A 12,479-nucleotide genomic window follows, 5' to 3' on the forward strand; every position below is an offset into this window, starting at 1 on the left:
AGAGATGGGACGAGAAGGAGGCATGGATGGAATGCCTAATTGAACTTGAACACTTATCGAAAACTCGACTTCTAGCCACCCATGCGCTAATATGTGAGAAGGGAAGACGCAAACGCTGGTTTGACAAGCATGTCAAGCAGCGAAATTTTAAACAAGGTGACTTAGTACTGCTATACTCAGTCAAAGGACATAAGCAGAAACTAAAGTTCCGAGGGCTAGGTCTTTTTAAGGTTCGAACCATCAGCCGAACTGGCAACGTAGAACTCGAGACCGTGGAAGGCGAGGGCCTAGGCTTCTTCAATGGCAACTACATAAAGAAGTATTTCCCTCCCACGCACCCATTGCATGAGCCTCCAATGCTAGCACCCCCTGTCCAAGTAAGAGTAGCCACTATCGCTGAGATGGACGATGAGGATGAGGAAGTTGTAGAACCAACTTACCGAAGCATAATGGTCGCTGCCAAGCACACATGCACCATCAATGCATTGATCAATGAGGGAGCTGACTTTAATGTCTTAACCCATGACCATTGAACCCAAATTGGTAAACCGCAGTTACAACCCACTAATTCTTAGCTCAGTCCATTGTATGGAGGCCGACCCTACTCACTAAAGTGCAAGGTTGCAGTTTCTATTGAGTCTGAAAGCATGCCAATGATCTTCTATGTGTTGCCCAACATTAAAGATGTAGGCACATAGTCACTGGTAGGACGAAATTTTAAGAAATAAGCTCGTTGTAATGTTGACTATGAGTCACAATGTGCACACCTAGCCGTGGGCAATGTCCGAATAATTACATCTTTTAGCAAGGACAACATGACTCCTTTCAAGTCTACAAAGCCACGGGTAGAGAATCCCACCGTCAAGACTAAGGAGAGGGGTTGTGACTCATCACAACCTGCTTAGCCTCAATGCCGGTAGCCCACAGAACCCAACACTGCAGTTAATGACCCCTAGTTCAAATGGGTACCTAAACATCAAGGACTACCACACCTAAAAGCAGATACCCATGTCCTCACGAAGCTAAGGGCCCACACTCGAAACCTAGGAGGCTAAGATGAAAATATAAACATCGATGCACGGTCAAGCCATGATGGGTTCCCAAAATCTTATTACAAGCACAAGGCTACTATGAGGGCAACTCTTGGATCTGGCTACCTAAAGCCAAAACAACCAAAAGTCCTACTCAAATGCCACCCTCGATCTTTGGCTACATGAAACACTAAGCCAGAGACACTCAAGCCACAAGAGAATCGGGCTGCCAACTCCATAGAACCTCCAAAGCCTAGATCAGTAGCACCTAAAACAATCTATCACCCAAAACCGTAATGGTATCCCTCAAATCTCAAAAGCATCTAGTAGCACAACAATTGAAACTACAACCAAACCCATCGAACAAGAAACCAAGCTACACCCTAAGGAGCAAACCAAGCTGCAACCATTAGCTGTTGAACTCTCTAATTCTGTCAAACCTCAACCACCTATCGACAACATTAGACCCTCTTATGAGCGGCGATCAATTCTAACCTTGGCCGCAGACTTAGTTGAAAATACGAGGCATGACTTGGTTGCTTACCTTAGATGCTTGGATGTAACTTTCATGTCGCTTGCTAAAAGCTATGACTGCTTAGACTTGGGAATCTTAGATGAACCTATGGCAATGAAAATACAGACACTCCCTTGTTCTTGGAAAGAATCAAAATTCCTGTTTGTCAAGGCTTCTGAGGTAGCTATGAAGTTGATTGCCACCAAGGTTTCCCCCGAATGAGTGCAACAACGCCTCATCACTTCATATAACAAGCACACCGTTTGTGCCAATGATCAAGAAATAGAAGACTTGAAACAACTTGTAGCCAACACCTCCCCTTTTTTGAAAAATTTGTACACTCTTTGCCTCCAATGGGACCCAACTTACGTTGCTCCAACCTCTTATAGGGTATTAACAACCATTCGTGACCGACCCATGCAAGAACATATTCAGGGACACCCCTACTTGCATCCCATCCTTATCGAGGAGGAATTGCACATTGCTAGTTGCATGGACTCTGGTGACTTATTGCTCGATGTCTTTACTTACATCACCCAGCTCGGCATCCGACCTTTCGACATGGACCGGTATGTTCACATGGAATATAATCCAAACTTCTATGCTTGGCTCATGCGGAAGTAAAACAATATACCCATGCGCAGCACACTCATTACACCCTAGCCTTCAATCCTAGGCAGGATTTTCCTTAATAAGGGGATCATGTAAGGGTAAGGTAAATTAAACCAAACACATAAGGAAAACAATAAAGGAAAGGCACACAGTGGTAGGATGAAACAACTTTTGAGTGCAGAAAAGGTTAATTTACTAATTAAAAGAATAATTGACTTTTGCATTCGAACAATTCAGTATAGCAAATATGTAGTTGTTCCCTTTTGGTTGTGACTATTTTGAATAACACTAATGGCAAATATGGTTTCTTGACATGCACCCATCATGGTAGGCCAAGAAAAGGCTGGCAAATTGCCTTTCTCAGAAGAAGAACATGCAAAGTACAGTCTTTTGATAAAAATGCGAGCCTAGTTTCGGCATATCTTCAACCTAGAAGGACGTGGCCATCGAAGAACGAGCTATGAGGCAGATCATTAAGCAATGCAATCTACAAAAATATGTGGAAGCGCACCTTTAAATATAAAGGCATAGCCAAAATCTTTGTAAAAGAGTGCAAGGCTCCTCCCTGTGCAATTTGTAACCATAGATGGGCGGTAGGACTAAGCTAGGAAGTTAGGGAAAATGGAAAAATGGCCTAGGCCAAGGCCGGCCATGTAAAAAGAAGACGACCCCCTAAGGGCAAGAATGCATGTATATAATGTTCAAAAAGTGAATGAGAGCTCATACTTTTGGTGTGTGTCAAAGTGGACTCTTCTTCTTCTTACGAGGGTGAAGTCCTGGGATGTGTCTATGTTGTCCCGCTTTTTGGATTGAATAATACAAGAGTATACATTGAGCTCATATATCATGTTACCTTTTTGTGCCATGTTGAGTGTGTAACAAGTGCAGGTTTATCACACTTGATATCAGAGCGACTCTTGCTCGGAGTGAAGGAGTGCTCACGGAAGCAGGAGGAAAGATCCAGTGCCCCAAAGAGATCGAAGTCGTAACGACCCACAGCGCGACGCCCTGCGTCGCGTCACCCCACATTGTGATGCCCCATGTCACGTCACCCCACGTCGCGTCAACCCCCGTCACGTCGCCCCACGTTGCATCGACCCCCGTCGCAACGCCCCCCCAACGCATCGGCTCCGGCGTGACGCCCCAACCTCGACACCCCATCGTCTGAAGATGTGACGCGGCTTCCCCGCGGCACGACCCACACCACCACAGGCAAAACACGGCTTCCCCGCATCGACACCACCACCAACCACATGGAGGACGAAAGGGAGAACGTCACCCTCCCAACAATGGAGGAGAGGAAGAAGAGTAGAGGGCAAGAATGGAAAGTGGCCCAAGAGGAGAAGGTGGCTGGACTAGAAAGACAATTAGATGGTATGTCAAGCATGCTGGAGTCAATATGGAGGAACATGCAGATGAAGGAAGAGGAGGAAGAAAAAACTAGAAGTGGAGCAGGGCTATAGAGAATGGGTGATACAACAAGAAGAGGAGAAAAGACACAGAATGCAAGAGGAGATGGATAGAATGGGTAGAGAGGAGACATCTAGGAGGGTGCAAGATACAAGGAAAGAGAAGGAGAAAGTAGTAGAATTAGGAAGTAAAAAGAAAGACAAGAAGAATGAGAAGAAGTACCACCGTAAAGAGGAGGAAGATAGTGATAGTTCAGAAGATTATTATGGAAAATTCAAGATGCCCCAACTAGCTAAGTACAAGGGAGAGAGAGATGGGTTGGTTCTGAAGAAATGGATCACAGAGGTGGACAAGTACTTGAAGTATTCACGAATAACCGAAGACAGGAAGGCGGAGGTGGCAGCCATTTACTTGGAGGAGGACGCTGCCAGTTGGTACCTGTTGGAACAAGAGCAGGGCCACACCATCTTTTCGTGGGAAGAACACCAGGAAGAATTGAAGGACTACTTCATTTCAAAGATGGAAAAATTGAAAGTGAGAGATGAATGGAGGAACCTCAAGCAAACACAGGGGAAGATGAAAGAATATGTCAGCAAATATAGGCAGATCATGCTGCATGCTACCAAACATGGATACAGACACTAAATTACATGGATTTTTGTTTGGGATGCAAGAATGGGCTAGAAGAAATGTGGAGAGACAGGAGCCAACAAGCTTAGCAGAAGCCATGAGAATGGCCGAAAGACTAGTGGACATGGAAGGCAGAAGAACAACACAGGGGAACCAAAACAAGTTCAACAAGAACTTCAACAGCACCTTCAACAACAACAACTCATGGAACCAAAGGCCCAATGTCCCTAGAGGGGCATTCACAGATACAAGGAGCTAAATCACTACAGGCCAACCCCTAGCATATCGTATGGGCCTGCAGGATCAAATACATCATGGTGGAGACCCCCAGGCTTGTCCGTCGGAATCAGATGCTTCAGATGCGGGGGTCCACACTACCAAAACAGATGCCCAATAGAAGATACAGCTTCATCAAGTGGATCAAGGGTGAATGCAACTAGCGCATATGGAGGAGAAGAACCACAACCACCGCGCATCCAAGAAATCCCAAATGGAAGTGAGGAAAGCATGGACCACCCAAGGGTAGGGTCAATTAGCACCCGACCCCAACGCATGGCAACTATAGCGGCAGTTCACCATCTATACATCAAAGGCTGAGTAGGCGAAGGAAACTAGCCTATCATGGTGGACACAGGAGCAACACACAACTTCATGACACCAGGGTGTGCAACAAAACATGGATTAAAACTATCGAAGGCCCCAAAAGGATTAACAGTAACATTCGCACAAGGAGAAGCCAAGGAAGTGAAACAAGTCTTTGCAGTCCAAGTAGAAGCCGACAAGTGGAAAGCAAAACTCAACTTCTTAGTAATCCCCATGGATGATTTTGAAGTGATATTGGGCTTGGAATTCTATGACAAGTATGTCATTGCAATGTTTGGTAAAGGTGTAAATGAAATGATGCTAGATATGCAAGGAGAAGGCGTCAGAGCACCATGTGAAAGAATGCAATTGCCTGGCAGGACCCCAATCAAAGTGCAAATTAAGGAGAATAAGCCAGGAGTATCATGCCAAACAGTGAAGCCAACTACAACCCAACCAAAGGGCTAGACCCAAAATGCACCGGTCCAAGGGACCGTTATCAGGCCATGTATCATGACATACAGTGCCAAGCAGGTCGAAAAATTAGTCAAACAAGGAGATATGGTCTATTTGTGTATGATCCGACTAATTGAAGAAGAAGAAAATGGCAAGAAACCCAGACAACAGAACATGAACACAGAGGTGGCAGAAATACTTGCAGAATTCAAAGATGTAATGCCAGCTGAGCTACCCAAGGGTCTACCACCCAGGTGAGATGTGGATTACAAATTGAGCTGATTCCAAGGTCTGCCCCACCGGCCCGAGCTCCCTATCGCATGAACCACACTGAGCTCATGGAATTGAAGAAGCAACTACATGAACTAGAAGAACAAGGGTTCATTCGCCCTAGAAAATCCCCCTTTGGTGCCTCAGTATTATTTGTAAAGAAGAAGGATAGGGGACTTAGACTCTGTGTAGATTATAGGGCCCTTAACAAAATCACCATTAAAAAAAAATACCCCATGCCCCTAGTGGAAGACCTCTTAGATAGACTGCACGGGGCCGAGTACTTTAGCCGTATTGATCTTAGATCAGGATACCACCAAATCCGCATAGCCGAAGAAGATATCCCAAAAACAGCCTTCCACACCCGATATGGTAGTTTTGAGTGGTTAGTATTAGGATTCGGCCTAAGCAATGGGACAGGCACATTTTGTGGCCTCATGGGTGGAGTCTTTAGACCGAATATAGATATCTTTGTCATTATCTACATAGATGACCTCCTAGTCTACAGCAAAACCTTAGAAGAGCACAAGCAACACTTATACCGAGTTTTTGAGAAAGTGTAGCGGCATCAGTTATATGCCAAGCCTGAAAAATGTGAGTTCGCAGTGAAAGAGTTGGAGTTCTTAGGCTTTATTGTAGGAACAGATGGAATCAAAGTGGACCCTAAGAAAGTGGAAGCCGTCCAAAGATGGCCTGTACTGAAAACTGTAAGAGAAGTGCGGGAGTTCCTCGGCTTCACAGTATTTTGTTGGAGATTTATCAAAGATTACAGCCTCATCACTGCCCCCCTCTCCCAGCTCACCAAAGAAGATCACTCTTTTACATGGGGGAACGTGCAACAGGAAGCCTTTGAGCAGATGAAGAAGTGCATGAGCCAAACTCCCGTCCTAAGGGTGCCAAATTTCACCAAACCCTTTGAAATCTCTACAGATGCATCCGACTACGGCATAGGAGGTGTACTGGTACAGGAAGGTCACCCCATTGCTTATGAGTCAAAGAAATTTACCGATACTGAAACAAGGTGGAGCACACATGAGAAGGAAATGTTGGCAGTCATCCACTGCCTTAGAAAATGGAAGCACTATGTTCAAGACAAGCATACAATAGTCTTCACCGACAATATCTCCCTCAAATACTTCCAATCTCAACCCAAGTTATCGGCAAAGCAAGCCCGTTGGCTAGACTTCCTAGCCGAATTCGACCTGGAGATTAAGCACAAGCCCGGCTCCACTAATAAGATAGCAGATGCCTTGAGCCGGAAAGCTGACCTGAAAGCTGTCAATGTGGTCAGCAGCAACTTCATAGAACTAGTCAAAGAGGCCCTAGAGCAAGATCAAGAAATGCACAAGATAATCGGAGATGTGGAAGCAGAGAAAACCCCACATGGAATGTACACCTTAGAGGAGGGTATCCTATTTTTAGGCAAGAGATTGTATATCCCCAACAATTTGGAGTTGAAGAAACTCATCCTGCATGAGATACATGATAGCAAAATTGGAGGCCACAAAGGGCAAAGCAAAACCTTGGAGACCCTTAGGAAGCAGTTCTTTTGGCCGAATATGAAGGAAGAAGTAATAGACTACATCAAAACTTGCCCCACTTGTCAACTGGTCAAAGCACCACGATCAAGACCAGCAGGACTACTACAACCATTACCGGTACCCAACCGCCCATGGGACGTCATCAGCATGGACTTCATTGTGGAACTACCTGAGTCCCATGGGTACACAATCATCTTTGTAGTGGTGGACTATTTTTCCAAACAGGCCCCATTCATCCCTACCAAACCACCACTGAATGCTAAGGAGGTAGCACGCCTCTTCTTCACGCATGTATTCAAACTTCATGGCTTACCACTGGCCATTGTATTAGATAGAGATGGAAGATTCATGAGCGACATGTGAAAGGAACTTTTCAAGACCCTGGAAACACAATTGATATTCTCATCATCCTTCCACCCGGAGACAGATGGACAGACAGAACGAGTCAACCAAGGCATCGAAGACTATCTCCGGAGCTATGCCCGAGTGGACCAGAAAGATTGGGCCTTGTACCTTGATGTCTTGGAATTCCACTATAATAGCTCCATCCACTCGGCAACGGGGTATACCCCCTTTGAGTTAGCCACAGGAAAAGAAGTCATTACCCCACTGGCCTTAGCATCCAGAGCGGCCAAAGCGAAAGATCAAGATGTAGAAGAATTCTTGAAGAAATGGAGAGACCGAAATACAGCAGCTAAGCAAAGTCTCGAGCAGAGCAAGATCACCATGACCGAGCAAGCAAACAAGAAGAGAAAGGCTGTACTATTCGCCAAAGGAGACATGGTCCTAGTTAGCTCTAAGAATATGTCACTTCCCAAAAACGTGACCCCCAAGTTCAATCACTGCTACTATGGACCTTACCGAATCACTCAAGTGCTAAATGAAGTCACCTACAAACTGGACCTGCCAGACAGTGTTTGTGTTTATAATGCGTTTCATGATCGTCTTCTGCGTAGGTTCTATCCCGACAACCAATGGGGACGGCGGTACCAATGCTCCATTCCAATGGTCCCTTCGAAGTAGAAGCATTCCTCCAACGCCAGGAACAAAGAGGCTTCCCCGAATACCTCACCAAGTGGCGCGGGCGTCCACTCAAGGGGGCCACTTGGATCTCAGAAGCAGAGGCCTGCGAACGCGGAAAGGATGCCTTCGCCCTTTGGCTCGAGGAAAACCTCCCTACCCCTTCCAACGACCCTTGAGCCTCTCCAGAAAACCAAAAAACAATGCAGTTCTCAATCATAGATCCCAACATGCCTCCACTCCTTAAATGTAATCGAGTCGAGGGTGGACCCGCATGGTAACAATCATCAAATAACTCCGAAAACAAAGCCCCAATTTTCCAGTCTAAATGGGTAGACATTGACCAGGTTGCTAGAAAAGGCTGTGTTAAGACCCCCAAGTCCTAGTGTGGCAGACACTGGCCAGTCTGATAGTATAGACTGTGTTAAGACCCCGCGGTCTCCTTAGACCGGCAGACACTGACCAACTTGCTAGGAAAAGTTGTGTTAAGACCCCGGATGAGTCAAATAACAAACGCTACCCTTAGGACTTGAACTAGTAGATTGCTGAGGACTTGCGAGGGTGAGTGTAAGGGCTTTATAGCTATACCATGCCGTTGCTACTGAATGCACCTATATAGGGAGTAGTAGTGACTCAAAGCCCTGCCTTGTTTCCACTCTATGTGTGATTCCATATACCCAGTGGTGAACTCTCTTATGTGCGGCGTCACGAGGGTGTAGTCCTGGGATGTGTCTATGTTGTCCCGTTTTTTGGATTGAATAATACAAGAGTATACCTTGAGCTCATATATCGTATTACCTTTTTGTGCCATGTTGAGTGCGTAACGAGTGCAGGTTTATCACACGCACCCCCCCCCCCCCCCCTCCCCCGAATGAAGATTTCGTATGGTAATTTGGCATCCAAATCGGCACATCAAATCGAGCTTGCTTAGCCTACTAGAAAGAAGAAGAAGAAAAGCAAAAGTAAAAAAGTGCCTTGATATATACGGTTAAAAGAACGAAAGAACAAAAGGAGAGGCACCGAGGCCACACAAGATTGAGTTGTGTCAGAATATATCGGATGCACGTGGCCGATGCCAACTTGCCATAGGAGTCGGACATCCCGAGTACAGAAACGTAGCAACGTAACGTAATAGGGTGATAATTTTTCTCCTTTTATCAGGGGAAAAAAGAAAGAGGGCTTTTAATTAGATGCCAAAGAAGAACATGCAGTAATGTAATCCAACTCTGAAGATAGAACGAGATGTATGCATATGTTCGATCTGGTCTTCTCATGCTGCTGATGCCGCTGTAAAGCGGAGAGCAATGACTCATGAGAACTAATAGTTGCAAGCCACAAGGCTCAAGCCATGTCTCTACAAAAGGGGAAGACAACATGATTGCGTATACAGCAGAAAAACACCATACCATCTGATATGTATGTTTTCTTCTTGGTTCTCTCACCCGCAGGCTGCAGCTGGCCCTTGTGAGACAGAGTACCTCAACTTCAACAGTAAAACTTGAACTAGTAGTGCTCTCGTAAAACTTTATCCTCAATCCTTTAAAGTAAGGCAAGCTTCCATATCACTAGAAAAACCCCCTCAAACTCCAAATGCAATGTCTGTTTAACACCAATATCCTTCAAACTTACACATTTTCTCATTGCAATGCTGTGAATAAGAAAATGTAAACCTTAAGTTTATTTCAGAATTCCAGCCTATAATAAGTACAACACACTAAAATGTCAGTTTCTGTGAGCGCTAAAAGTAAAAGGTCCAACAAGTTAAACCTCTTTGAACGAGATGTCACATTTGAGTGCTAAAAAGTTAACACGATCAAATGAATAAGAAAAGCACCCTGGTGGAGAACTTTTTAATCAATGGTTGTTTATCACAATGTTCCTTGGTTGGAGTAATGTAATTTAAACTGTTGTAAGTGGAGTCTCTGGGTAGGCAAAGCAAAAGACCTGCGAAAAAGGACTAATCAGCCTCCCCCCAATAGGGCCCCAAAAGTCCCCATTGCCTTTCAGAATAAAAATTTGTGGTGCAGGCAAAAGAAACTGCAAAAAGCAACTGGCCTATCTGCAAGTGACAGGTTGCAAGACAAAGACAGAGAGAGAGAGAGAGAGAGAGAGAGAGAGAGAGAGAGAGAGAGAATGGATTTGTCACAACCCATCAATGATCATACTTCAAGTGAGCCTTGCAAGTCCAACAGCTTGACAAACAAAATGCTTTCCTGTTTTACACCCATTATACCTTGGGCTAACTGAGACTTGCAAAGCCAAAAGCTTGAGAGCAAACTGAATTGATTCTCTCTCTCTATCTAAAAGAGCTTCAATGCATTTGTGATTCACAACCCATCATCATACTTCAAGTGAGCCTTGCAAGTCCAATAGCTTTAGCAACAAATGCATTTGTGTTTTACACCAATCATACCTTACGCTAACTGAACCTTGCAAGGCCAAAAGCTTTTGCAAAGTGAATTGATTCTCTCTCTCTCTCGCATGATGATTTTTTCTGTCTTGTCTAAATTTCCCCTCCTTTTGAGGGTAGCATCATTCCCCATAAGACCCTTTCACACACCGTCTTCCTCTCTTGGTGCTGTCCCGTTTTGTCTCTTCTCTCCTTGTCACATCTCCCTCTCTCAAGCGCCACTACTTACCTGATCTGCCTGCACCTCTCTCCACAGCATATCAACCACCATGGCCTACTCCCCTCCGAGCTCAACGAGCCTGCTGCTTGCCCTGGGCTTGCTGTGTCTCCTCTCTCAACTTTATGCCACTTCAGCAGTTCATCACGAGGTTGGCGACATGAACGGCAAGTGGGGAGTGGAGAGCTACTTCCAAGCTGGAGACTCTCTGTGTAATTAATCATCTGTCGATTCCTCTCTCTTTCGACGTCTTTATAAGCATAAGGATGCATGCCTTTTATGTTGTCACACTTTTAAGCTTAGTTGAAGGATGCTGTTCCTAAATTTGAAAGTCGACGTGGGTGCGTGTACTGTGCATCTAAAATGTGGGGACACACATAGGCTTGCAAGAGTGGCTTGCTTCGAAGCTGCATGTGATAGAATTGGAAAGGTTCTCAATTAGCTGTGTATCTTGGGCAACAAGGTAAATTTGCAGGTCCACCACCTGATCTGCTGCAAAGTTTGCCTGCTTTGATCACAACGTACTGTTATGTAATTTTGAGCTTCGCTAGGGCTATGCAGATGTTTAAATTTAGCTGTAGCTGAAGATCTGTACAAGGAAATTTGCCCGTCCAAGCTAACAACTCTCTTTCATCTTGTGTGGTTTCATGTGGAGCATAGCATTTTCTGACCATGCATACACCAGCACAGAAGTGCACCGAGTGACGAGGGAGGAGTACAAGGCATGCAAGGCAGCGAAGCCTATGGAGACATACTACAAAAAAGCAGCAGGCGCTGGGAGCAGGGAGAATGTGGTGGCGATACTCGGGGAGGCAACTACCTACTACTTCATCAGTGGGGACAGCAAGCTGTGCATGAAGGGGAGGAAGCTGATGGTGGTGGTTCAGCGCCAGCTGGCGGCAGCACCGGCAACCGCGCCCGCGTCTCCCATAGCAGCATCACCCACTCCGACTAGAGTGAGCGCGCCACCGGCGGCCGCACCCACGCCGACTACCACCGCATCAGCACCCCCGACGTCGGTTCCGCCTCCGGCAGCCGCTGCTCCGCCCACCGCCGCCACTCCGGCTGCAGGGGCGCCCACCGCAGAGACTCCATCAATCGCTTCGTTACCGGCACTGTCGCCAATGGCAGCTCCGGGGTCCAGCCCTCCACCTTCGCCCCCTCCTTCCGGCCCTTCCTCCTCCCCCCCTGCGCTTCCACCTGCAGGCAGCACCGCAGCAGCTATCATCATCTCGTCTTCTTGTGCCCTGATCGCGCTCTGCACCTCTCTCCTCCTTCTAGCCTAGACAGCCCGCCCCACCCCCAACCCATCACCACTACCAATTCCTCCTCCTCCTCCTCCTCTCCCTCTCTCAGTTTGTTCGTCTGTACCTTCCTTCATCTCATTAGCTTTTTGGGGGCCGCCATGATTCATTCCTTTCGGAAATTCTTTTCTCAGCCCTCCTTGATTTTGTACACTCTTAAGAGCACTCTCTAGCCTAGTTTCTAATGTTTAGAAGTAAGTGAGTTTTTCCTTGCCATTCCCTTCTCTAGTTTACATGTTGCCAAAGATTTTTCTTCTTCTTTTTTTCTTTAGACACTTACGTATTCATAGAATGTTTGATCTTCCATTTTGTTTCAGCAATTGCTCCAAAATAGATGTTTGGCTATAGATAAATGTCAAATTTGAGAGAAAAACATCCAATTTTAAGGTGAGAAGCTGGAAGTTTCAAAGTGTTTTAGTTATAAAAATGTAGAAACAAAGCATAAACATCATCATAAAGGGCTACACTTTTTGATAGGCATA

At 45.8% G+C, this 12,479-nt stretch overlaps 1 protein-coding gene across 1 annotated transcript; it reads left to right on the top strand.

Annotated features, from left to right (window-relative positions):
* The first annotated feature begins 10,525 nt into the window (after positions 1 to 10,525).
* Positions 10,526 to 12,213, top strand: LOC148023458 (uncharacterized). Its single transcript, XM_087696426.1, has 2 exons — positions 10,526 to 10,905; positions 11,354 to 12,213. The coding sequence occupies exons 1-2, from the start codon at positions 10,746 to 10,748 to the stop codon at positions 11,977 to 11,979; spliced, it is 786 nt and encodes a 261-aa protein (XP_087552552.1). The 5' UTR covers positions 10,526 to 10,745; the 3' UTR covers positions 11,980 to 12,213.
* Positions 12,214 to 12,479: the final 266 nt, after the last annotated feature.

This window comes from Lygodium microphyllum, chromosome 16, assembly GCF_053477565.2.
Source record: "Lygodium microphyllum isolate KBCC chromosome 16, Lygodium_microphyllum_v1.1.10, whole genome shotgun sequence".
Taxonomy (NCBI): domain Eukaryota; kingdom Viridiplantae; phylum Streptophyta; class Polypodiopsida; order Schizaeales; family Lygodiaceae; genus Lygodium; species Lygodium microphyllum.

What these genes read in the sequence shown, in the direction of transcription:
- LOC148023458 (XM_087696426.1), top strand. Translation starts at nt 10,746, where the DNA reads ATGGCCTACTCCCCTCCGAGCTCAACGAGCCTGCTGCTTGCCCTGGGC. An exon ending in CCAAGCTGGAGACTCTCTGT is followed by an intron (nt 10,906 to 11,353) that starts GTAATTAATCAT and finishes TGTGGAGCATAG; the next exon opens with CATTTTCTGACCATGCATAC.